The sequence below is a fragment of the Calliphora vicina genome, chromosome 3, assembly GCF_958450345.1.
Source record: "Calliphora vicina chromosome 3, idCalVici1.1, whole genome shotgun sequence".
Classification (NCBI taxonomy): domain Eukaryota; kingdom Metazoa; phylum Arthropoda; class Insecta; order Diptera; family Calliphoridae; genus Calliphora; species Calliphora vicina.
Window position 1 is genome coordinate 5,696,094 of NC_088782.1, and position 26,913 is coordinate 5,723,006.

At 31.9% G+C, this 26,913-nt stretch overlaps 1 protein-coding gene across 3 annotated transcripts; it reads right to left on the bottom strand.

Annotated features, from left to right (window-relative positions):
• Window positions 1-1,488: 1,488 nt before the first annotated feature.
• On the bottom strand, window positions 1,489-26,597 carry nwk (nervous wreck). Of its 3 annotated transcripts, none has more exons than XM_065506576.1 (10): window positions 26,500-26,597; window positions 23,125-23,403; window positions 19,214-19,443; window positions 17,106-18,189; window positions 16,909-17,038; window positions 16,559-16,743; window positions 15,861-16,494; window positions 12,751-12,804; window positions 5,437-5,462; window positions 1,489-3,797 (listed from the first exon to the last, which is right to left on the bottom strand). In XM_065506576.1, the coding sequence occupies exons 2-10, from the start codon at window positions 23,143-23,145 to the stop codon at window positions 3,063-3,065; spliced, it is 3,099 nt and encodes a 1,032-aa protein (XP_065362648.1). In that variant the 5' UTR covers window positions 23,146-23,403; window positions 26,500-26,597; the 3' UTR covers window positions 1,489-3,062. The 3 variants fall into 3 exon arrangements, with proteins under 3 accessions (XP_065362648.1, XP_065362649.1, XP_065362647.1); XM_065506577.1 differs by lacking the exons at window positions 23,125-23,403; window positions 26,500-26,597 and adding an exon at window positions 23,974-24,372 and having other exon boundaries at window positions 1,489-3,388; window positions 3,455-3,797; XM_065506575.1 differs by lacking the exons at window positions 23,125-23,403; window positions 26,500-26,597 and adding an exon at window positions 23,974-24,372.
• Window positions 26,598-26,913: the final 316 nt, after the last annotated feature.

Below are 26,913 nucleotides of genomic sequence, written 5' to 3' on the forward strand. Positions count from 1 at the left end.
ATTTAACATAGAGTTGATTTTCAGTTGATTTGTACATATTTCGTATCATGGGGGCTAGTAATTGGCCCCAAAGGTTAGTTTAATCAGATCCAGGTTCTTCAAAGATCTGCTTCCTTTGAAATCTTCTTTACCACAGAGCTGTCTTGTATCTTTTATATGTATGTTTGTTAATGGGCGAAGCTTCTAATAGAGAATTCGACGAGATAAACGCTTCGGCTCTGGGTCGGCTAATGACTTATTATGAAGTAAATGCAACGGATGCAATCCAAGCAGATGAATTCGTTGGCTGTATAAGTTAGGACTAGCTAATGATTACAATCCGACGAGATAAATGCTTCGGCTCTCGATCGGCTAACGACTAATTATTGGTAAATACAGCTTATGGATGCAATTCGAGGAGATTAATTCTGTAGCTCTCATCGGCTAACTATGGATTTTAACGACGGTATTAGTACGAAGTAAGAACTATGGCTTCGTCTACTTATACATTGTTACCCGATTCTAGCCTCCCACGTTCATGTTTTTCTTAAATGTCTTATATTAAAATTCACATAAACTATTTGGGAATTATTAACAGCAATATACTAATATATATTATATTAGTATTAATTATGTTAAGTTGATGGATTGGCTTTTGTAACTGCACGTTGCATTTACATTTCAAAATGATTTCGGGTATATTGCTAACGCAACTCTTCTTGACGAAACATATTCTGGACGTCCAATTTTGGCACACTTTTTTCGAGCATCGCAAGCCGTATGTCAAGGCGTCAATTGTTGCTGGTTTATAACCCAGCGACTTCAAGTGGCCCACAGGAAATAATCAACAGGTATCAATGGCACAACCTTAGAGGCCAATTGGCATTTCCATTTCTCGAAATAAAGTTATCGCCAAATCAAGTCTCGCCCGGATCAATGTCATCCATATTTTCAAACAAAAACATGCTTGATCATGGTACGATAACGATCACCATTGATCATAACTCAAGCTCCGACTTCATTTTTGAATGAATTCTGCAGGGTCTATTGTGGATTGGTCTCACTCCATATACGGCCTCATCGCTGCGATAAAACATTAGTCTATAAGTTGCGCTCATCGATGACTAAAAACTTCTTTTGTCTGATTGGATTCTCAAAACTAGTCTTCTTCCTTTAGCTAGAGATGACAGATTTATTTCCAAAATATTTGAATTCTGCACCACTGCGCAATGTACGATTAGCATTCGGGGTATGTGCTGCAGGTTCGAATAGTTACTTACACAGGCATTGGCACGAAAATTTGAACTGATGAACTTGCCCTCCTGATTTCTCTCAGGTTAGATTAATATCTTTACAGTTTTCCAGATAGAATTTCCAGCGAGAAGAATCCAAGAATTATATCTCAATTGCATTCACTCTCTAGATTCATTCTCTCAGACAATACAGTGCCGAGTTATTAAGGATGCCAAGATATAAGGGCAAAAGGGTTGTATGTAATTGTATGACTGCAAATATGATCAATGAATGGGCGTTGGAAGAGATAAAACTCAGGTGATCTACGATTACCACCTACAGAATATTTATAATTCTCTGGCTCTATGTAATGTTGTCAATTTATTACCATTGGAAAGCGTTGTACTTCCAAAAGTACCAAAAACTAAAATTGAATAACCTTAAAAATGACTATCCAATGAAATCCAATTTGTATATTGTGTTTGAGAAAGAATCGTAATATATTTTTATGAATCACAAAAACCAAAATATTTACACAATTAATTCATTCTCTGGATCAGCTCAGACAACAAAGGGTAGAGTTAAATTAATATTGATTCCACGATGTGAAGACATGTGAGGCAATGAATAGGAGATGAATGCAACAAAATGGGTGGACTGTGGCACTTAGGGACATTCATATCCCTTTTGTTGCGATATCAAATATGATCGATGGTTGGGCATTGGAAGATATAGAATTGAAATTGTCTACGATTGCCACCTGTAAAATATTCAAAATTCTCAAAGGTACCAACAAAATCCCAGAAAATTAAAATTTAATAACCTTAAAAAATACCTTTCCAATGAAACCCAATTTGTAAATTGTGATTATGAAACATAACTAATTTCCATGAACCACTTGTAATGTCCATATTACTAAGAAATTTCCAAAAATCTGCAAAATAAATAGCTCTAAACTTTTAATAAAAAACTATACATACATATGTAATTATAAATAATAATTGAAAGGCAGTTAATAAATCATTTAAGCGACAGGAATAGTCAATAGTTAAGAGTTAGAATAGATTTAAACTAAAACAATTTATCCACCACATGATCTGGTCCCCAGATAATTTAAAAGAAAGATTTAACTTTTTGAAATATTTAATACTGTATAGTTTATACTTTAATTTGTTTATGCAGTTGAATTTTGTTTATATACCCTTCATCAAGCGATTTTGTTTTTATTTTCGAACAATTTCTGCTGTCAGAACAATATCGTACGTTTTATTAGTCTTTTGTATGAAAATTCAGAACAATTTAGCTTATGTCCCACAAATCTCAAAATTGTTTCGAACTTCCTCTCAGCTTTACTTTTACAAATCATCAATCGTTAACATATAAAATTTGGGGTACGTTTTCGAATTGATCGGAACGAATTTTGATGTAATATTTCAAATAAAAACAATGTTTATTAAACATTAGTTATGATGAGCGTTGTTTGGCTGTATTTATTTATTAGTAACTTCTTTTCATTTTCTATTTAAAGTTAATGATGAAGGATATATACGATTCGGCATAGCCGAATATAGCTTACTCTTACTTATTAAGACACAATTTGTGGTGTGTGAGTAGTTATTATTTGAGTATTGAAATAGGAGATCGTTGTTATTTGTATCCTGTTTTAAAACTATTTTCGTTTTTCTGTATTGTGCCTGATTGCTTTTGGAGAATGGGGTTTGTATTCATCTTAAGGTGTGTGTGTGTGTGAGTGAGTGGGTCTGTTGTGTAATTATGTATATAAATATGGTTAATAGTTTGTAAGTTTCTATATATGTAATTTATAGTTAATATTTGTTTTATAATTTAAATTAAGCATTCGATTCTTTTAGGTTTTGTAATCTCTCCAATTGATTCGAATCCAATTCCTCGGGTATACTAGCTCTACCGCCTACCACCTGCTTGGGTGCACCAACATCAACATCTTCATGCTTCGATTCATCCATGCTCTGTGGACCTCCACCTCCTCTGCTGGCGAAAGCATCGTCAAAGTTCGCATCAAAGTTTGCCTCAAAATTAGCCTCAAACGCAGCACTGGCCTCTGCGGCATCGGCAGTTGCCTTTTCATTGAATGGATCTTCGGCCTCGTCTAAAGGTTGCACTTCGGATGAATCTTGGTCGGAAGATGGTAAATCCTCTGGATTGGGTGTGGGCGAGGTTAGGGTTATAGTTACACTTGGTGCGTCCATAACTTGTTGCCTACCTTCAATAATTTTGGCCTGGTCCGTTTGTTTGGCTTCCGTTGCCACCGTCTTGGCTACACTTTCCTCCTTGGCAGAAGCACTTGTTGCTTTAGCATTTCCCTGGCTACCAGTTTCCCCTGAGTCATCATCATTACCACCACCTCTCTCTCCTATTGGAGGGAAAGATTTATCGGATCCGTCTTCAACCATTGGGGTTGCAGCGGTAACAATAATTTGTGCCATACCTAAATTAAAATTATTTCCAACATCCTTGGATACCTTGGCGGCATTAGTTGTTGTGTGTAAAGCCGGTGGTGGCTGTGATGGAGGTGGCATACTACTACCATCTTCGTCCATATCGTCCTGAAACAGATTTAATTAAAAATTTTAATATTTAAGATATTAATAAATGATTTTGTTAATAATAAATATTAAAGGTGACATGTTGATATCTGGTAAATGAGATTAATTATTTTATCTTCAAAAACAAGTCAGATGAGAGGTGTTGATACCAAATTAATATTTTGGAAACTGCTCAAAATAAGTCTGTTAAGTCTAAGAGAGTAGAGGGTTTTTTGTATTTTCAGAGATTAATATCCAAAGCCTCAAACTCTATCTTCCGGGATAACGCTACCTATAATGATGTTTCAAAAACTGGCACTGGTTCGAGAAATTTCTCTGATTAACATAGTCAACGGCTCTTTCACAGGCTGACCCATTCCTCTGTGGTTTTCCAAGCGGAATTATATCTCAAGACATCGATCATTGCTATTTACAGGGACAGTATTGAATCAATCTAGAATCTCAACTCCAACGTAATAATGTCGAAAAATCTTATCGATTGCATTCAATCTCTGGTTAATTTGGTGTTACAGTACATGAGGGCGGGGCAATTAAACTGCCCGTCCTTGGACGTGAAATTCACATCGCTATGGTTGCAATATATGTATGTGAAATGATCAATGAATTGGCCTTTCGAATATATAGAAACTGCTAAGTCTTTTGACTCTTGGTATAAATTCGATCAGTCTACTTATACATACTTTAAGATTGGACAAATGTCGGAATCATGCAGGCTACTCATGTACAAATTATTGCAGAAGTTTTCAGAAAGGAGATGATGATGAATCGGTACAATACTTTCTATGTAAATGTCGCATTCCATAAGAGAGGATACTTAGATATCTTAGAATGAACCTGTTCATGATCATGAATGTACAAAAGATGTATCACTGATGCAACTACTGAAATTTGTCAGAAGTATGATTCCCTTGGGCACCACAGAATTCACAAAGTCGTTCGGAGTAGAGGGGTGGATTTTGTTATTATAGGATCATTTAAGAATCCTAATAGTTTTGAGGGCATACAATTTGACCCGCAATTGTAATCTAAACCAACATAAGAATGAATAACAGACAGAAGAATTGAAATTGACATAAACCTTAGCTTATCTTTTCTACATATATAAGAAGTTAGAAGCACAAAGTATACAGAGATGTAAAATTTGACGTTTTAAAAATTCAAAATCAGATGATGGGCAGTTCTCTTAAAAAGGGATAGCAAATATTTTGTACTACAATGTCAGTGATATATTAAAGCAAACCGCTATACACAACGCGAATATGGTTGACAAAGTAATGTAATAAAAACAAAGAAATATACAAAACAAAACGATAAAAACGGCAGTTTATAAAAACAGAGACAAATAGAAAACGATATTATTTTCTGTCTCGTGACGCCTCTGTATACTTTGTGATTAGAAGTCTACAATCCGTGATCATGTTATCCCGGTGGTAGATCAAATATACACAGCTTATTATGGGAATTGTATGATGTATTTAAAAAAATGTTTCTTCATTTTTGTTTGAGTCCATTTTGTTCGTTAAAAATATTTCTGCTATATTTTGATGTTAGTCAGTTTTTTCTTTATAAATCAGTTGTGATCTACATATATCTTCTGTTTTTAAATATATATATTTTAATTTTCATTTAAATTAATTACCTCATCTCCTGGTTCTTGTATAAGAACTGTTTTGTAAGCAATAAATAAAATTGGAAAGAAAAGCATTAATTAAATTACAGTTTTGCTACAATATTTTTCTTTTAATCATTAAATAAATAAATAAATATTTAATAATATTGATTTAAGTGTTGGGATACAATAAGTACGATTCACTAATATTACTTAGAAACAAAAAATTAAATAATTCAAAGAAAAAAACTAATTCTTTACATTGTGGAATAAACATGCCTTGGTAACGTGCTTCATAGAATTGGAGAAAAAAAATTAGACAAATTATAATTAGAACAACACGTTCAGTGGCATTCCATTTGTGGGAAAAACTCTTATAAAAAAAATCATAAATATTTCTTATACGAATATAATTTCTTAAAAGTTTCAATAAAAAATACGTGTATGTAAAAACGAAAATGAAAAAAAACTAAACATTTGTATTAGTTGATAATTTCGCTATGAAAAGAATTAAAAACAAATCAACAGCGTAATTAAAAAAAATATATTTATGCACTTGAGACAGACATTTATTGACAGACAAATATTGATAATAGCGTAATTATTTAGTTTTGTTTAAGACGAATTCAAACAAACAATTTCACATCTAAATAAATTGCTGATATTTAATGTATTTGCACATACCAAACTACTTACTTCTAGTTTCTATTATATATTTATAACCTTCTTCATATTGAGGAAAGTATTGCTGTCGTTATGTTTCATTTTTAAAATATCTACAATATTCAATTTAAATCCTTAGGGCATCTAACTATAACCGTCTGACACAACATAGACTACCATTATCCCTATCCTACCGCTACCGTTAATGCTTTTCAAATGTCTAATTATTTGTTGTAGGGACGAGTACTTCCAAGGCGAATTCATATAAGGTGTCCTCATTAGCCCAGCTGATCATCAGCTGTTTTATCCGAACTGTCAAAATTTATGTTTGTGTTGGTGCGCGCCATATTTTCTGTTTTTATATATTCAATTTCTTCTGTCTCTCCACGCGTTTGAACTCATCATCGAATATTTTAACATCCTCCAAATGAAATGAAGCAAAAAAAATATATATTAACTTATTTTTTGCTAAATTCCACTTCAATATTGAATTCGCCTTACTTGTGATTTTTGACAGATTGGATAAAAAGCAAAAACAAAATGTAAGTTGTTTTTGTATTGTTGTACTTGTTGTAGGGATGAGGACACCTTATATGAATTCGCCTTGAGTACTCCTAATATACCTTCGGACGATAAATTATAAAATTGTGTGTAAAAACTTTAAAATAAGAAGAGAAATACCAAAGTGTATTCAATAAGTTGTACTCGTTATCCCAGTTGATCATCAGCTGTTTAAACCCAAACTGTAAAAATTTATATTTAACCCTCTAACCCGCCTCAAGGTATGCATTACAAAACACCAATTATCTCAAAAAGTAATTATATTATATATATTTTTTAAATTTAACGGTTACTTTAGTACAGATTTGTTAACATTTCTCTGGAAGGTCGAAAAGCATTCTGACTTTTAGTTTTTGTCAGCTTTAGTTTTATGATCCCCATAAAATTCCACAATATAACTCTGACAATAAGAATTATCTCAGATATTAACTTACAACATTTTTTTCAGTTAGTATAATGCTACCTTCGATCAAAAAATTAAAACGTTGACCCACTGTAAAATAAAAATCAGACCAGCTGGACTATAAATTTATTCTACAAAAATGATCTACTTAACATGCCCTTTCAGAATTATAGAGTCGCTAGTCTGTTCCAAAAATGCTGTTGGACAGTGTAATTAAAGTTTGCATCTTATTGTTTTTTACACCTAAACCGGCAACAGTGTCCTGAGGCACTCTTCACCTTTTTGCACCTGGTTCCTAAACTTAATTTTTAAATTAGTTTCTGATGCCTGTTCTCAGTTTAAGCTACGTTTCCGCATACACCGTAATCGGCACCGAATTATACATTTGCAACGAAAACAACTACTTGAAGTTGTTTTCGTTGCAAATGTATGTATGTATGTAGGTTGTTTTCGGTGCTGCACAGTGGGGCAGAATCGAAATTTTTTGGAAATAAATCTGGCATTTCTAAACGGCTGGTCCGATCGGGATAAAATTTGAGTTGGGTGTAGCCAAGGAGTATTCGTAAGTTATTAAAATGGGAGGCTCAAAGTAGGGTACCTTCGACATGTAAAATTCTTAAACACGTGGCATTTTTTTGTTTCCCATCCGAATGCTTGCGTGTGCTATTTATCTCTTATAATTTCCTAGTTATAGGCATTTCAAAATTGAAATTTTAAAATTTTGCCATACCTTGGTCCGCTTTTTTTAAAATATAGGGCGCACATTTGGACCGAATGGACTCGAAAGATTTCAGAGCAATATCAATTACGAATCCAAAAATAACAGATTTTCAATTTAAAAATTCAAAAAAATAATATATTTTTTGCTGTTTTTTGGACAAAAAGGTGACATAACTCTTTTTTTATTAAAAAACAACTTTCTTTAAGAACATATAACAATTTTATGTTTTTCTATAAAGTTTCTTTACGGAGAATATTTTGGTATAAAAAACATGTCCTATTTTTCGAACATGTCGGCCCTACGCCCTTTGGAAATTGACCTATTTTTTATCAAAATTTCAACTTTGGGCCACATGTTCTAAAATCCCAAAGCTGGGATCAGAAAACGGAAAGCAGTTTTAAACCCTGATGTTCCCTATTTATACCTAAAGTATTTTCCTAGCCCCGAAAGAAATGTGGACCCTATAGACAAAATTGTAAAAAATACCATTTTTGGGATTTTCGCTCCAATTTTTAGGAATTGCGGGATTCCCTTTGACCTTTTGACAAGTTTTTTTACACCTTGTTATTTAGAATGAGAAACTTAAAAAAGGCTGAAAATTTCATTGAGTTTCGTTAATATATAAAGATTGAGTTTCTAAAACTAAAATTTATATCAAAATTTTAATAGGATTGCAAATATTAGGTACAATTTGATCCATATTTTTTCCGAGCTATATTTTTTTGTTTAGATAAGTTAATTTTTGGTCTTACAAAAAAATTTCAAGTCAATATCTCAATTAGATTCAAAAATATGTCACTTTAAAACTCCGTCCGATTACGGTGTATGCGGAAACCCAGCTTTATTGGGTCATAATTGCCCTAAAAAAAATATTCGACAACTTTTTAAAGTTTGCGGATTAGAGGGTTAAGTTGGATAACACTGGTAAATACCAAAAATAAGAAAATGTAAACAAATTCAAGAAATTAAAAAATATTTTTAAATTCACCTTTCATTATATTTTGACATTTGGGAATTTATCAATATTTAAGCATATTTTCAAGGCGACTCAAAGATTGTTTTTATATTTCAATATCGCCCTATTCTATGCTTATTAACGAAATATTTATTTTTTACATAAACAACTCGAATCACCACTATTCAGATATCCACAATATTTTAATATTTAATAGAATTTTTAGTTAATTTTTGATATAAACCAATCAACTGTTTTCTGACATTTGCTAAGAACATTTGTTGTTTTTTGTAGAACTGCCACCAACTTATATGAATTCGCCTTGGTCTAAAGGGCTTTATTGGCTTTACACGATCGCATTTTACGACACCGTTTTGGGACAGTAACATTTTAAGGTGTTTTTTAAAAAACATAAAAGCTAATCCGCTCAAGGCGAGTTTATACACGGTGACCTCAACTAAATTGCTGATTTCTATGGCAAATTTCTACGTCAAACTCCATATATAAAAACTAATTCGCCACTTATGCGAATGTCAAACTCCATATATAAAAAAAATAAACGCATTCAAATATTCTCTGTTGATTAGATATGGGCATTTCCTCCGATTAGTCAACCAGGATCGAAAAATAAAATGTTAATAATCATCGTGTTTTATTGAAGATATTTCGATATAATTTCGTACAACTAATTTTTTCGGCCCAAGGACGAAGCCTATTGAAACTGACTGAAATCGCCCCCATACAAATGTCTTCCTAAAATTGGACTTTATGGGTCATAAATGTATTATTTATGTACACAAATATTGTTCCAAATAAGTTTTATAATTCATGTCACCAAATTTTATTATGATCAGTCCATAATTAGTCATAGCTCCCATATAAGACCCGCTTCCGTAAATCACTTTAACATAATTCTCATAAAAATATTGGTATACACATAATATTCAACTTAAATAACTTTCACATAGACATAAACTACGACCTAATTTCATGGTTATCGGTCAATAATTGGCCATAGCTCCCATATAAGGCCCATTTCGGAAATCACTTGTTAAGGAAATTTTAAGATATTTATGGGAAAATGCATGGTGATAATAATAATAAAAAAAAATATGGAAAAATTGTACGTTCGCGACCCGTATGTTCGATACCGGTACTTAAGCCAATTAAACAAAAACCAATAGAGATATTTTATTGTGTGCATACCGGATAGAGACCTACATTAATACACTTTTAAAATAAATTAATCGTTCCATTTGTTCCGTTCCATTTCGCAGATTTTTACATTTCACTACTGTCAACTAAAGTTGACTTCTATTTTGCGTTCGTTGCCACATGTTTATAACTATCATTATGAAAACTTAAAGTCGATGCAATCCATCTTTAGCACTAAACATAGAGTTACCAAAATGCTATCGAATCGCAAAAAAAAATGCTAGGAAAAGTTTTTATACCCTTCACCTTCGTGAGAAGGGTATATATAAGTTTGTCATTACGTTTGTAATTTCTACATTTTTCATTTCCCACCCTATAAAGTATATATATTCTGGATCCTTATAGATAGCGGAGTCGATTAAGCCATGTCCGTCTGTCTGTCTGTTGAAATCAATTTTCTGAAGACCCCAGATATCTTCGGGATCCAAATCTTCAATAATTCTGTCAGACATGCTTTCGAGAAGTTTGCTATTTAAAATCAGCAAAATCGGTCCACAAATGGCTGAGATATGAGGAAAAAACCAAGACAATATAGACAATATCTAATGATAGATATTTCAAAGACATTTGCAACGACGTATATAAGACCATAGTAAGTTGGACCTACAATGGGTCAAAATCGGAAAAAAAAATTTTAACCCGAATTTTTTTTTTCTCAAAAAAAAAAAATTAAAAATTTAAATTAACAATCAAAAATTTTTTTTTTCCAAAAAATAAAAAAACAACTGGAAAAAAAATAATTATTTTTTACCTAAAAATATTTAAAATTTTTAAGTATAATTTGGTGAAGGGTATATAAGATTCGGCACAGCAAAAACGTACGAACGTACGTTCGTGACCCCAGGAAATGCCCATATGAAACAAATGTTTGTCCAACGTTTAAAAACAATTAACACGCGATAGGGTATAAACAAGGAGCCTTGAAACCAGAGATTATTTTACTATTTTTACTACTGATGAGTCCAAACAAAATTAGTTGAATCGGTAAAAAGTTTTGAATCATTGTGTTTTAAAATGTTATAAAACCAAAGAAACGAAATATGTATAATGTAATTGTTTAATTAAAACAAAACTCTGAAATAGATATATCGAATATTTATGTAGTATATCGAATTCTGTGATCAAAATTAAATTAAGTTTGATTTAAATAAAAAACATATTTGTTTACTAAAACTGATAATAGATCTGTTGCAGTACTAGTCAGATTTACAGACTTTGCAGGAAATCAACAAATTATATTGAGATCTGTCTAGTATTGGAACAAAGCTCAAATGTTTAAATGCAATATGTATCAAGAAATGGTTTGATAATAAAACTGAAAATGTATTTTAGTTTGGCAGGCATTTTTTTCTATAAATTTATTAAGATTTACCATATCTTTTTAAAAGAAAAAGAGTTCTAAGATTATTTTTGAAATTTTCATACATATAAGGAATTTTTCAATTGTTTTTCAGAAATTTCTGAAATACATTTTGAAAATTGTGAAATAAAATTGGAAATTTATGAAAAACAAAATGAAGTTTCTGAAATACACTTAGAAAATTCTGAAATTCAATTAGAATTTTCTGAAATACAATTAGAAACTTCAGAAATACAATTGGAAATGGTGTAGAATGCCACCAGTAAGTAACAACAGAATTTTAACTACGTCTTTGTTCTTAAAAGTAAATATGGTGAAATAACAAATTCTGATCTAATTAAATTAAAGTAAAATTGATAAATATGTTTACAAAATATACAAATTTAAATAAAAGTAAACAATTTTTGATTTCAATACTAAGCAAATTATTTTAAAATCTTGGTGTTTAAAAACAAATTTTATTAAAATTTATGTATGTACCTCTTTAAATCAATTATATAAACTTAAATTTTAGAGACATTTTATAGGACTTCGGAATATATTTAGAACAAATACAAGTTCAATGTTGGTTTTAACATATAAAAAGTGCTTAATATTTATAAAGAAATAAAACCCTCTAAAAACAAATAAATTTGTTAAACAAAATCAATAATAGAATTTATACGAAAGAAAAAAATAAACTTTAGAAAAACAAAACTACTTAACAAAAAAAACTTTACCCTTTTTGGCAGTAATTTTTTTCAGTGCTTAAATTGAATTGAAAGAAAAATGATTTTGTAAAAAAATACACGGAGACAGGAAGAAAGCATTTGGTTGGTTCTTAACAATAATGTACACTGAGAAATTTAAATTTAGAAAAAAAAATACAAAAAACTAAAAACTGGGTTAAAAAAAAGCACACAGCTGTCAATTTTCATTATTTTTCTTTTTATATAAATTTTAAAAGCTGCAATAAAATACAAAAAAAAACAGTGGAAAGAAAATACACGCACACACACAAATATAAAGAGAAAAAAAACAATATTCGTAGTTTGAGAAATTATAGGAAACAGAAAGTTTATAAAGATTTCGTCGTTCAATTTTGGAATCGTTTAATTTTTTTTTGCATGGTTCCACATCGCGTTGAGTAGAGTGTGAAGTGACATAGAAGATTTTTTCTATTTTTGTTTATTTATTATTGTTTTTTTTTTAATATTTTACCTCTAACGATGAAGAAGCAGGATTACAAAAGTTATTTATAATTTTGTAACACAATAGTAATGTTTCAAAATAGTTTCAATAAAGAAAAAACTCAAGAAAAATATGTATCAATATGGATTTTTATAGAAAATCAAATAAAACAAAAAAAAAGTAGTAATTAAATGGTAGAGATTCTAAAGGAATAGTGAGAGACATGAATATACACATAATCGTAAACGTAATAATGATGAACTGAAATAATGTTGGTTTAATTATATTAAAATTACCTGGCGGAGGCATGCTGGGTACAGCACCATTTGGTATATAGCCACTGTCGTCATCTGTTAGAAACATAAGGAAATAAAAGAAGTATTAGTAATGTTGTTGAATAACCTAGGTCATCTTAAAATCGATTTGAAATATTTTGAGTTTTGAAACTTTGGCCTATTTATAGCAACAAATCAATATGAATATAAATGGTTTTAGTAAATTCTTTTGAGTTTCATAATTTAGAATGAAGGACATTCCTGTTTGAAAGACTTGGTACACAGGTTTTTTTAGGGTCATACACAATTTTAAATTCCCTTTTGTTTTTCTTTTATCGAGGTTCAATGTTAAAATTTTATATTGAAATTGCTGAATTTATCCAATTTTTACAATTTTCCTAAAAATCCTCTTCTTTTCAATACAGGATATTGAACAACAAAAATGTTCTTGAACAAAGGATATTTTAAAAAAATGTATCTTTAATTTTCTAAAGAATTTCCTCAGTTTTAAATAAATGGTTAAATGTATGGTTAACAAAAAATACATAATTCAGAGTGGGACCATGAGGAGATCTCAATATAATGAAAATTTAGTAACAAATTGCTGCTAATATTTTGAAAAATAATCAAAAAAATTCAAAATCTTTAAAGTTGTCCGATTTTTATAAACTTATATTGGCTGTAGAGTTAAAAATGCTAAATTTTTAACTTTTATTTTAAAACATTTGTACAATATAAACTTCTTCAAAGTATTGACCATTGTTATCAATGACCTTTTCCCATCTGGCAACATATGGATTCCAAGTCAATATCTGAATCAAGTCAATATCTGATATTCTGTTCCAAAGTGAAGCGTATCCCAGAGAGAGCGTTCTGCATAGATCGTAACAAATAGTAGTCGGACGGGGCACGATCTAGACTATAAAGCAGGTGATGCAAAACTTCCCAACTACTTATTTCTAAATAGTTTTTAACATGTATTGCAACATGTGGCCGAGCGTTGTCATGGTGGAATATTACGGTTTCATGTCTGACCGCATATTCTGGGCGTTTTCGGCCAATGTTCGCTTCAAACGAATTAGATGCATTCGGTACATGTTCCTTGTGATGGTCTGGTCAGATTTTAGCAGCTCATAAGATATAGAACACTTTTGTTCCCACCAAATACAGAGAATTACCTTAGCGTCATGGATAGTTGGTTTTGGTGTCGATTCGGCTGGTTGGCCGGGCTTCACGTACGATATATTAAGCTTCGGGTTATCGTAATGGATAACAAAAGGACATGCAAAATCGTATTTCAGGGCCTTTCGGCTTCAAACCGTATGATAACCAATTTCTCAGCTTATTGATAAATCCTGCGTTTTGAAATGGCCTACTTGAATAGCTCCCAATGATTTCGCAAGCTCTTGTTGAGTTTTACAGCAATCTTCATGGAGTTATGCCTCCAATTCTTGGTCTTCAAACATTTTTGGCTGTCCTGGACGATCTTTGTCTTCCGTGTCAAAATAACCACTTCTAAACCGCACAAACCATCTTTGCTGAGCAATAGGTGTCTCAGTGGTACTTTTTTTCAAATTAAAGAAGTAAAGCAAAACTTCCCGCATATGACGCTTTGTTGGCACAAAATTCCACATTTTCGAAGCAAAAAAAAAACGTTGTTGTTTTCACTATAATGTTCAATAACTAAGTGAGAACAAATGACAGATATGAACCCTTCAAAATGACATATAAGATATTAAAAACAAAAACCGCTTTGAAAATATTGTAAATGCCGCAGTTTTAAATCCAAGACATGAATTTCGAGATATTCTTCATCAAAGAATCATTTTCTGATAAAGCAAGTCTCTTCGATTATCTTTTAAACTTGCTCGTCTGTTTACACACAGCAAGACTGTGAGAAAACAAAAGAGAATTGAAGAGACTTGTCAGTACAAGCAAGTACTTTCTTTCTTCTTGCCTCTCTCTTCTATAAAATCAAACTTGCGGCAAGACAGTTCTAAAGGCCCAACTATAATATGCATAAGCTAGCTTAAGGTAATGTCAAAACCGAACGAAAAGTCTGTCAAATGCTTAAGGAAATTCAAAGAAACTTTTAGGTGGCTATAATGTACTTACGTGCATTCAAAACTATTTAGCCCCATTTGAACATTTATGTGCAACTTGCAATTAAAAAAATACGTATTTCTTATTATTTTATCAAAATATATAAATTTTCTTCATCCTTTTCATTTATTTCTTTATTTTCTTTGTATAAAATAAATAAACAGCTGATTCCGTACGGAATGTGCGACCAGCTTCGCACTTTGCTTAAGCAAATAAAATTCGACGAAACTTGACGAAACTCTCTTAAGTACATTATAGATTGTCACATACGTTTTATATGTATTCGCACATTTGCTTAAGCTGACTTAAGCTAGTGTATGCATATTATAGTTGGGCCTTAACAGTTCTAAAGAGTTCTAAACAGTTATACTTTAGTTATTTTTCATGCATATATAAAAACTAAACCAGAGTGATTTTCAAATTCTGGAAAACTTTGTATTTTTTATGGCCATGGAACCCATGTATACCAAATATTATCGAATTCAGAAGACTGAAGTTCAAAAATTCATTACATTTATAGAAATTTAACGTTTCGTCCCATTTATATAACGAAACTTAAGTTTTACTGAATATTGTAGTATTTGTATACCCTCAAATAAGGATCTAAATGTCTTTCAAATAACAAAACAATAAATTCAGGTGTAATTAACTGAAATCTAAAACTTGTTTCCAATTTAATTGAAATTTTGGTACCCAACACCAAAAAGATGTGGAATATATTAATTTGGTCATTCTATTTGTAACACATCGAAAAATTGGTCGTAAAATCACAAATACATTCAAATATTCTGGGTCCTTTTAAACCCGATTTAGCTATTACCGACCATCTGTCGAAATTCCGAAATATTCTTTGTTGATCAGAAATGTTTGGTACTGAAAATGGGGAAAATCACATTCTAACAAAAACAATTTTAAAAATATGTTCTACCGACGTTTAAAAAAAAAATAGAGCTCTATGTTGTACCATTTTTTACTGTTCTTCAATTTCAAAACTATGTTAATTTTTAGTTTGTCAAATCTTTACTCACCCGCCGTATCTTGTGATCCAAACATATCTTCGGTTAGCTCATGAGCGTACTCTGGTGGCAATGCTGGGGCAGGTGGTAGGGCAAAACTTGGTGGAGCTGTTGGTGGTGGGGATTCTTCGCCACCTTCTGTTAATGGTTCGCCATGTTCATCGCACTCCTCCACCACCAATGATGGGAAATTACCAAATTTACCATCCAATTCGCCTTCCCACCAACCGTCGTCGACACCATGAGCTGTTTTAGTCACAATCTTAATAATTTGACCCTCCTCAAAGGTGAGTTCATCCTCGGCGGTAGCATCGTAGTCGTACAAAGCAATGCAATACAGAATTTCGGATTTCTTTTTCTGAGGAGCCATAATGACCGAAACTTGATCGGGTGATTGCATAGAGTCCACAGTTTGATCTTCATTGTCAACGGTATAATCAACAGATGAGAAGGAAATTTGAGAACGCAATTGATTGGCAGAGCTACCATTCACAGGTGTTTCCTGTTCGATATCCAAATAGTTGTGTGGCACATAACCCTCTTCACCGCGATAATTGCGAGCACGTAACCAACCGTCTCCATCTCCCTCGCCAATTACCTCCAATTGTTCGTTTTCCACAATGGTCAACTCGTCAGGATTTTGTGCCTGTTTGTTAGTGAAAAGTGGTTAACTTATTTAAAATTGTTGATAAGCAATAATGAATACTTACAGTGTAACTATATAAAGCAGTGCATTTAAATATGGCCTCTTTGGGTTCAGGAACAATAGGTTCTTCCTTTTCTTCTTCCTCTTCTTGATCGTTATCCCAATTAACTTCTGTTGGATCTTCCCAACCAGTATTCGAAGACATCATTTGCATCTGAGCTACTGGCTCTGGTATACGTTCATCGGTATCTATAACGAAAGTTTTAACATTTTATTTTTACAAGGGGAAAGGGACTTTTTTGGTACGCTAAAAAAAACAGCTAATAAAACTGTACCAGATATAGAGGCGTAAGTTATCCAAGGGCTAATAGAACTTGATTTTAAGGTCAACTGCTAAAAACTTTCGAATCTTACCTTCGTCACTATCGCTAAATGTTTTATCTCTTGAAAGTGTTGGTTCTTCTTTGGGTTTACTGGCCGCTGGAGCACCGCCAGCAGCTTCCTCTTTGTCACTATCATAGAATGAATCTGAACTAGGATTTTCCTGTTTAAATTAAAAAGTAAAAATTCTATAATATTGTGTATTTGATAAAGTGACTCCTTAAACTCACCCCTTGACCTGAAGCATCGGTACGCATTGAAATCGAACTGGCCGAACGGGTCAATTCTTGTGCTCCTATAATTTCCGCCTCTTGCACCCATTCGTCAACATTAATGCCACCCTCACGCAAGCATTGCAAACAAGCCTCTGCTTTAGCTTTTTCGGTTTCCGATCTTCTAATCAAATCACGGAACTCCTCAATCTTTGTATCAAGATCAGGACCATTGGGATCATTAGGATCACTGCGTTGACCCGAATCGCGCAGAGCAACACAAACCGCTAGTTTCTTGGCATGTTCCCTAATAGATACATTTTCTTTAACTACCCGGCCAGCTAAATTCTTAGCCTCCTTCGTTAGAGTCTCCACAGCTGATTCATGTTCTGTGGTAACCTTGCGAACGGGATCATTGTCGCAAGGCTCAAACTCGTATTGAATGTGTTGCTTTAGAACGGGATAGAATAAATAACAACATTGCAAATTGTATTCCCGCGTCAACTGTTGAGCTTGATCGCGTATTTTCCCAAAGGAATTCTGTGTAGCCGAACAGGTCAACAGCTCGGTGCGGCCCATTAAGGTCAGATATTCGGCAACACGTTCAAACACATAATTCTCCATGGTAGTCATTGTTGTCTGCAGATCAACAGTGAAATAGCGATTCTGATGAGCATTGGCCGCAGCCAAACTCAAAATGTAATCATTACGAGCACCAGTCGATTTCTCTTCCAACAGCTCCTTACGTGATGTCACACGAGCACTGTTCTTTTGAAGCGAGGTAATCGATTGAAAGAACGAACCCTTTTTCTTTTTCAATTTCTCTTCAATGTCGCGTGCCTTATCGCGCACATCATGAGCGCAATGTTCTTCATCGAAATATTGTTTTTTCGTTTTATCCAAATCACCAACACTCAAGTGCAGCTCTTTCTGAACATTTACAATTTGCGAGAGCGACCTCTTCGAAATGGCCAGCTTATAATCGCGCAAAACTTTCGCTTCGTCGGCAATTTGTTGTTGGAACACCTCAATGGCCGCCAAACGAGCACGAGCTAATTTTTCATTTTCTTCCAATACCGTACGCCAAACACTCCACATGTTCCTGTAAATATTAAATTTGTAGTTTTTTTTTTTTATTAGATAAAATATTTCGAAAAAATGGTTTGGTCATTACTTATTGAAAAATTGTTATTTCTTTGTGTTTCTAGTATCCACCCCTTAAAGGAATAAATGTTTACACCCTCTATTTTTTATTCGATGATAAGCACATTGAATATTCGTTAACATTTTAAAATTAATAGAAAAATCGACTGGACTATACGGTAGGTGAGGCTGAACTTCCCAACCACTTCATTCAAAATACTTTTTAACAGGTATTGTGGCCGAGCGCTGTCATGATGGAATATTACGGTTTCATATCTGGTCGCATATTCTGGGCGTTTTTCTGACAATGCTCGCTTGAAACGAATCAGTTGTTTTCGGTACAGGTTCCCTGTGATGGTCTGGCCAAATTTCAGCAGCTCATAATAGATAGGACCCTTTTGATCCCACCAAATACAGAGCATTAACTTACCGCCATGTATATTTGGCTTTGGTGTCGTTTCGGCTGGTTGGCCGGGCTTCACTTCTTATGCTTCAGCAGCATTTCAGACATACAAAATCATCTTTCAGCTTCAATTCTCTGCTTTTTGAAATTTCTGATTGAGTAGCTGTCAATGATTTTGCAAGATTGCGTTGAGGTTGACAACCATCTTTATGGACGCCTGGGCGTCTTGGTGAGCAATCGGTGTGTTTCAGCAGCACTTTTTACAAATTAAAGAAGTAAAGCAAAAACTACCTGCATATGACGCTTCGTTGGCACAAAATTCGACATTTTCGAAGCAAAAAAACTTTGTTTTTTACACTATAATGTTCAATAACTAAGTGAGAATAAATGACAGATATGTACCCTTCAAAATGACATATAAGTTATTAAAAACAAAAACCGCGCTCAAAAGATATGCCAGCAAATCCCGCACTTTTAAGCCATCCACCATACATAATATGGGAGTAACTTTGATTATTTTCATTAGATTCCTTTCAAGTTTAAAATAACATATTATTTTCTTTCAAATATTAAAACTTACCATCTCTCTTCCATTCCCTCCATTTTAATGTCTGGTATATTGGGAATTTTCTTGTTTAAATACTGTGAAGATGTCTTGAGCAACGCCTCGCTATAAGATTTCTCAATGGCAGACCTCTTAATGGTGAATTGGCGTATGTCCTCCAGCAAATCGCACTCATGTTGATTCTTCAGCTGCAACTTTGCCACTTGTTCCGTGTGTAAATTCTTCAAGAACTTCACATAGTTCCCCTAATGAGATGGAATAAGATGGCGCAAACGGCAGCAAAACAGTAAACAACAAAAACAAACAGGATTAAAATAACAACAATCAACAACAAAAAAACATGTCTATTTTAAGAAAATAGGAAACGGAAATAACAAGTACTTGTATGAATGTATAAAAGATATGTGACATGATGATGATGTACATGTGAATAAATATTATTTTGTATGATGAGAATATAAAAGCTAAAAATAAGTATGTTTGTTTTTTCATTTATTTTATTTATTTTGTTTAATTATGAACATTTAACTGTAGGTATTCGATAAGGGAAAAAGTAATTTCGTTTAGCATGTGAAGTGGTTTTAGTGTTTCAGAGACAGCAAGAGAGAAAGAGAGAGTTAAAGAACTGAAAAATTTTTGAAGTTTAACATAAGTTTGTTGCTTGAAAAAAGTTAATGTTCAAATTAGAAATGAAATAGTGTTCATTTAAAGAATTTCTGTTTAACATAAATTAAGTAAAAAACCAGTTATTTTTTAAAATAGTCGATAGAAAAATTCAATAAAATAAACACTTTTATTAAACGATTTAAGAGGTCACAAACGCGGCACCCACCCATCTTGCGGAAAGTTTTCTCATACCCAACTGATCATTCAAATTTGAAACCACTGAGCCATGTGAGATGCCAACGGCTTCAATCTCCGATCGGCCAACACTATATCATGAATTTGTTCAATTGTTTTGGGTGTAGAGACTTCAACTGGGCGTCCAGAACGTTCGGCATCTTCCGTGCTTGTACGGCTACAACGAAATTCAGTGAACCAATTTTTACCATTGAAATTAATGGTTCAAGCTTAGCCTTGGTTTGAGTGCTGGTTCTTTTTCGCAAAAAGTAAAGTTTAATGGACACATAAAAGTCACTTGTATCCATTTTATCCTTAAATCACGCTGTAGTCTGCTATCAATGGCTTTTAAACTCAAACTAAATGATGTAGCTTGTTAAAATTTTGACAGGAGTCAACTGACAGATGCTTTTTGACAGGAGCTGTGTTGGCCTTTCAGTTAAAATCCGCGAAATTTAGAAAGTCACAGACTTAAGCCAACCTCGTATAAATAAATTTAAACTAATATTATTGTCATTATTTTCTGTAGATATGAATATCCTAAAAAGTAGTAATGTCAATTCTTTAAGAACTTACAATTTCGACCTACTATTTCCTGTCTGAAATATTTTTTTGTTTTGTTTTTGTCACACATTCGAATTCGAATTTATTACTAATCAAAATATTCAGTCTAAACCAGGGAAGCGCAAAAAGAGAAATTGTAGTTTGTGTACATGTATGGGTTAAAAATAAAAAATCCGCAACAACATCAAGCAACAGAATGAAATATTTGTATTTTTACGCTCTAATGTTTGCAACTAAATGAGTTATTTGTATTTTTACGCTCTTGATGTGTGTTTTGTTTACTTTCGGGTTGTGTACGTGTAAATTCACGAAAATGTTCGTAATCTCAACAATATGAACGCCTACCAATGGTCTAAACCCATGGTAGGCGTTCATATTGTTCAGGTTACGATGATTTTCGTCAAACAACCCGAATGTGAACAAAAGAGCGTAATAGAGCGTAAAAATACACACAATTCATTCAGTTTCTTGATGTTGTTGTGGATATTTATTTTTTACCCAAAAGAGCACACAAATTAAATGCCTCTATTTGCCTACCAATGGTCTAAACGATAGAATTTTTCTGTTGTGCTTAGAAAATTTTAGTTGTGGTTCGGTTTTTTAAATCGTATTTATTCTGTGTCAAATGAATTTCCTAAAACCGGAAAATTTGTCCCGGTCATGACCCCACAGACAGCCTAAAAGGTGTCAATTTACCTCCTCCTATTCCCAGGCCTAAATTTCTATCAAAACTACCGGTCCTATTGCAAAATGAAGTCTGAAGAAGAACCTGGGGGGTTACTCCCTAATTCGATTCGAAAGGAAATCTTTTCGATTTACAATGTATTTAGCACATATTTTCGAACATTTTCGTTTTCGGATTGAGTTACGCAGTAACCCCCCTGTTTATGTCTCTAAGTGGTCTCCTATAGCTTAAAAGATATTTTAAATTTAGATTTATTGCCACTTTTTCTGCGATAGCCTCCACGGCTTCACTGTGCATCATCTTAGAAACTGTAAATTATTAGAATTGCAACCGGATTGCCATTACGTTTGTAATTTCCTGCGAACTTATGAAGTGTTTATATTCAGAATACTTATAGGTAGCGGAATTTATTTAGCAAAGTCTGTTTATCCGTTTGGGTTTTCCGAAAACTTCAGATAATCCGCATGTATTATAAGTAGCATAATCAGAAGTAGTCACATGAAATGGGTTTGTTACCCACAATTTATACACAAATTTACTTTTGGGAGCTGTTTGATATTTTATTTTCATTATATCCTAAGTAGCACAATTCTGTCAGAAATACTTCATGAATTGCCTTTGGGATCGCAGAAGTGGTTGATGCCATTATGATAACATCCATAGAACTAGCGATATCGCAACTGTTACTGGCACCCACTCTGTGGAACAGTATTATTATCCTCAATTAATTCTAAAATATGTTATAGGAACTAGTTATTTATAACTAGTTACACATTGGTTCTAAAGATTACGAACTAACTTTTCATTTTGTTTTGAAAACAATAATGTATAATAAAAATGTAATATCTAATGCATTTGTAGCGGATTTGTAATAGATTCATTCCATGAATTAGTTATGTTAAAAAATAAACCAAAAAAGATACCTCAAATAGTTTTTAACATTTAGACATTTTTGAAATCTAATGTAATGAACAAAATAAATGAATTTAAGAATTATTAAATAATTGGGGGATTCAAACGGTCTCCTATTTGGTCGTATTGTCATAATGTCATAAAATATTTTTTTAGTTTACACAAATTTTTGTTGGGTTTCAAACAAAAAAGTTATAAACTAATAAAACTTTTTGAACTATGTTTATTAGGTTGTCATAAAATAACACTTTTTTTGTTTGCAGCAAAACAAGAATTTGTTTAAACTAAAAAAATATTTTACGACATTATGACAATACGACCTAATAGCAGACCGTTTGAATCCCCCAAATAATTTTTCTGGTAAATATAAGTCTTGCCAGCTTTTTCTATAATATGTATAATGAAAGAAATAACAAATGGCTTTAGCTGCTTCTCGGAACTAGTTCCAGGTGTAACAGTTTTGAAAGAACTAGTTCTAGTGTTAGTTATTTAATATGTACTTCTAAAACTAGGTCCGAGGTGACAATTCAAGTAAAAATCATTGATTAAAGAACTGGTTCCAGAACCGTTCCAATTATAGGGTACTGGCTGCATTAGTCGTAACGCCAAACTATTGTCGCATTCTAAAACTAGTTGTAGAACTAATGCAGTTTTTCCTGGGTTTATAATTTTAAATTACCCTGCATTTATTAAGAGATGAAAATAATATTGAAGTTTAAAAAAAAATATCGTAGTAAAAGCTCTTTAAAAACAATTTATCGATTTTATTTATATTAGTTTTGTTCCACTTCACAATTCAACAAAATGTAAATGTATAAGATTGCTTTGCTTTATCGATTTTATGTTCGATGTATGAAATTACTTTTTCCCTGATCTAATAACTCTTGTATTTTGTTTGGTTCGTAGTAGTAACATAATTGCTTACCTTACGCGGTGGGGGCTGCATTTTTCTTGTTTATAAATTTAGTTTTTGTTTTAGCCTCTACTCTATGCTTTAATTTTTGTTTTTTTGTGTTTTGTCTAGCACACTTTTAGGGGGTGTGTGTGTGAATGTGTTTGTGAGAATTATGATTGTTTTCCAAATTATTTGTGTTCTTTTTCGGTCTATTATTAATTTACTTTTTCTTTTTGTTTGTGTGTTTTTCTTTTCTTTCGTATCGATTGATTTTCAATTTAATTCAAGTAAAATCAAATTGTTTCCCATCTAAAAAATGTAAATCACAAAATTCAAAATTCAGTAGAGATTAGCAATACAACAAATGAAATTATAATAATTATAATTAGAATAAGTTTTAAGGAATATATAAATAAATTAATAAATAAATAACAAGACAAAAGCACTCAAAGCCAAAATAGCAAATTAAGGATTAAGTGTGAGTGTGTTTGTATGTATGTATGTATGTATGTGATTTTGTATTATATACACTTATGTAATAGTTGTACTATGTATATGTATGTAAGTATATATGTATGAGAAAAAAGGATACTTTTTTTTATAGGTTTTTTGAAAGATATTTAAGGTATCGTTAAAAAAGAATTTAAGACGAATTTCAAATTATTAGAATATTTTTTTTGAATAAAGTTCCTGTGAATAGTTACAACAAATTCTTTAATGATTTTTAATTTTATTTTACAACACTTTCTAAAATTTTTAAAAATATTCTTTTAGCTTTTTAACGTTTTGTGGAATATTTGTTCTTTATGCGATTTTGTTTGAAATATTATAGTATTTGGTTTAGATATAGACATAAATTTGTTTGAAATGTTAACTAACACTTTTCTTGGACATCGATTCCTTTTTAGCCATTGGTTTTTCTTAAAATTTGCCACAGTGTTAAATGCTTTCTTTCACTTTCTTTTATTTTTTGGTATTTAAATTTTTATTTAAATAAATTTTTCACTTTGTGTGAAAAAAATTCACAAAAATTTTCTTTTTCTTACGTATCGATTTGGTCGTCGATGTTGGTGGAAAAAATTTGTGTCTGCTATTGAAAAATTGGTATTCTTTTTGTGGCCCTTAACATTTTGTTTTCAACTGGAATTGCTGCGTTGAGCCCGAAAATTGCGTGAGCGTAATTTTCCAGTGTATTCCTTTGGTGTCGTCGTTTCGGGGAGCCGTATAACGTAAGGGGGTGGTTTTCGAACATGTAAATAACAAATTTTCCTTGTATTGTAATGTTTTTCATTCATAAATATGACATTTGGAATGTCAAAAAAGTGTAGCAAATAGACATAGCTGTCAGTGTTGTATTATTTAAACATGCGCATTCGAAACACATGTGTTTTTGGCAAGAAAAACACAAACATCTTCCCGTATACAAGGCAATATTTTGTGACCCAAAAATAATAAACTTCTAGTGGACATGTTCCAACAACAGTTGATGCAAGTTGTAGGATTTAAGGAAGGACCTTTTTTATGTTCACGCTTTATTGAAACAAAATGTATTAAGTCATCCAGGTTTTTTTGTTCTTTTTTTTGTTTTTGCTGATATAACTGATGCCTAAATTGTAATTCAATAGCATCACGTCACATACTATAAAGTAGTTGACAATACAATGGTCACTTTTTAAAATATTCAATTAATATCTAAACAATTTTTTAAAAAATTACCGAAAACATATGTACATACATACATAATTAATTAAATTCTGAAGCAAAGGTTCGAAAGAATTAATTCTTTTCAAAGTCAAATTAAATATATTCTCTTAACAAATCCATTAAATTATCTAATTAGCACTTATTATTTGCCTTAATTCTTTAGTAATGCAAACGTATTGAATTCATTCGTTTAAGAATTCATTCTTTATAGAATTAATTTCATGTTGAACCATTAAGGTTGAAACTTAGCTTTTTAAAACTCATTAAATGGCACTAGTGTTTTTGTTAAATCACATTTTTGTTTTCATCATTATTAAAAATCATGCTAATAACAAGCAAAATTAGTTTTCTAAAGCAGTAGTAGTCACCTCTTCAATTTGTCAGTCTGTTTTTGCAGACCTCTTTTTTTAAATTCGAAATTTCTTTTTTTTTTAAAATTAAAAAAACTACTTTGGAAAAAAAATAAATTTTGTTTACCTAAAACTATTTAAAATTTTTATTTTGAAGTATAATTTGGTGAATGGTATATAAGATTCGGCACAGCCGAATATAGCTCTCTTAAGCTGGGTTTCGTCACCGTCTCGTTTCTGAATTGTTTTCGTTTCAGTTGTGTGCGTTGCGGCATAAAACAGAAACGAAATTATTTTTTAATTTTGGATGTCGCACATTAAATAGAATTTCATTATTTTTGACAAAATCTATTATTTTTTCCTCTTCCAATAAAGACATTTTTTTTTTATTCATTTTGATTTTCTTTAAATTTGAAATAAAAAAATATTTTCGTTCCTACAGCAACGAAAACAACCTACTTGAAGTTGTTTTCGTTCCGGCTCCAAATGACAGGTTTTTCGTTACTGATCGGTGCCGTTTCGTTCCCAATTTTCGTTGCCGATTTCTGAAACGAACTTTTTTTCGGTGCAAATGTATGGAATTTCGTTTTCGGTGCCGATTACGGTGTATGCGGAAACGAAGCTTTAAGCTGGGTTTCCGCATACACCGTAATCGGCGCCGATAACGAAAACTGAAACTGAAAAACGTTGGTGTTCGTCACCGTCTCGTTTCTGAATTGTTTTCGTTTCAGTTGTGTGCGTTGCGGCATAAAACAGAAACGAAATTATTTTTTAATTTTGGATGTCGCACATTAAATAGAATTTCATTATTTTTGACTAAATCTATTATTTTTTCCTCTTCCAATAAACACAATTTATTTTTTTATTCATTTTGATTTTCTTTAAATCTTAAATAAAAAAATAATTAAAATAATTTCGTTGCTACAGCACCGAAAACAACCTACTTGAAGTTGTTTTCGTTCCGGCACCAAATGACAGGTTTTTCGTTACTGATCGGTGCCGTTTCATTCCCAATTTTCGTTGCCGATTGCTGAAACGAACTTTTTTTCTGTGCAAATGTATGGAATTTCGTTTTCGGTGCCGATTACGGTGTATGCGGAAACGTAGCTTTACTTGTTTTTTAATAAAACTTTGAATTTCCAACAAAATCAAATTATTTTTATTTGGACATTTTTTAAATTTTAACATCATCTTTTAGTTTTTAAGTGCATTTTTTATGTTCCTATTTTTGGTTGCCCTGGCAATTACAACTTATTTCATTAACTTTCCAGATAGTAACAGTTTTCTTTTTTATTTTATAATTCTTTCATCACTTTTACTGAACAAAAACACTTTTGTGGCAAAAACTTACTTTCGACAATTGATAAGATTGTTAATAATGCGAACAATTAATAGCTTTTAAAATATTAGAAAACACAAAAAAGGAGGAAATATAATTTAATAACGTTATACATATTTGTTTAACAAACTATTACTAAAATATTTATATGACATCTTCCTATAGTTTTTTGTTTATCAATTCAACATTTTATAAAGTAAATAAACCTTCAGTTGAGTGTTTCACTCAATTGAGTGCAAAACTGAAAGATAAATTTATGTATGTATGTATGTGTGTTGTTCATTGTTATTTTTTTACTGATAACAATAAATATTAATGAGTGAAATGAAAATGTATTGAATAGTTAATATACTTGATCATTGACTTATGTATATTAGGCTCGCCACCTTTTGTATGTAGCCGAAAATAGTAGACAGTTAAAATAAG

Coding starts and splice junctions, on each gene's coding strand:
- nwk (XM_065506575.1), bottom strand. CDS start 24,006: ATGGCTAAAAAGGAATCGATGTCCAAGAAAAGT. Junction 16,744..16,908: donor ATTTAGCGATAGTGACGAAG/GTAAGATTCGAA, acceptor CTTTCGTTATAG/ATACCGATGAACGTATACCA. Junction 3,798..5,436: donor TACAAGAACCAGGAGATGAG/GTAATTAATTTA, acceptor AATCTGTTTCAG/GACGATATGGACGAAGATGG.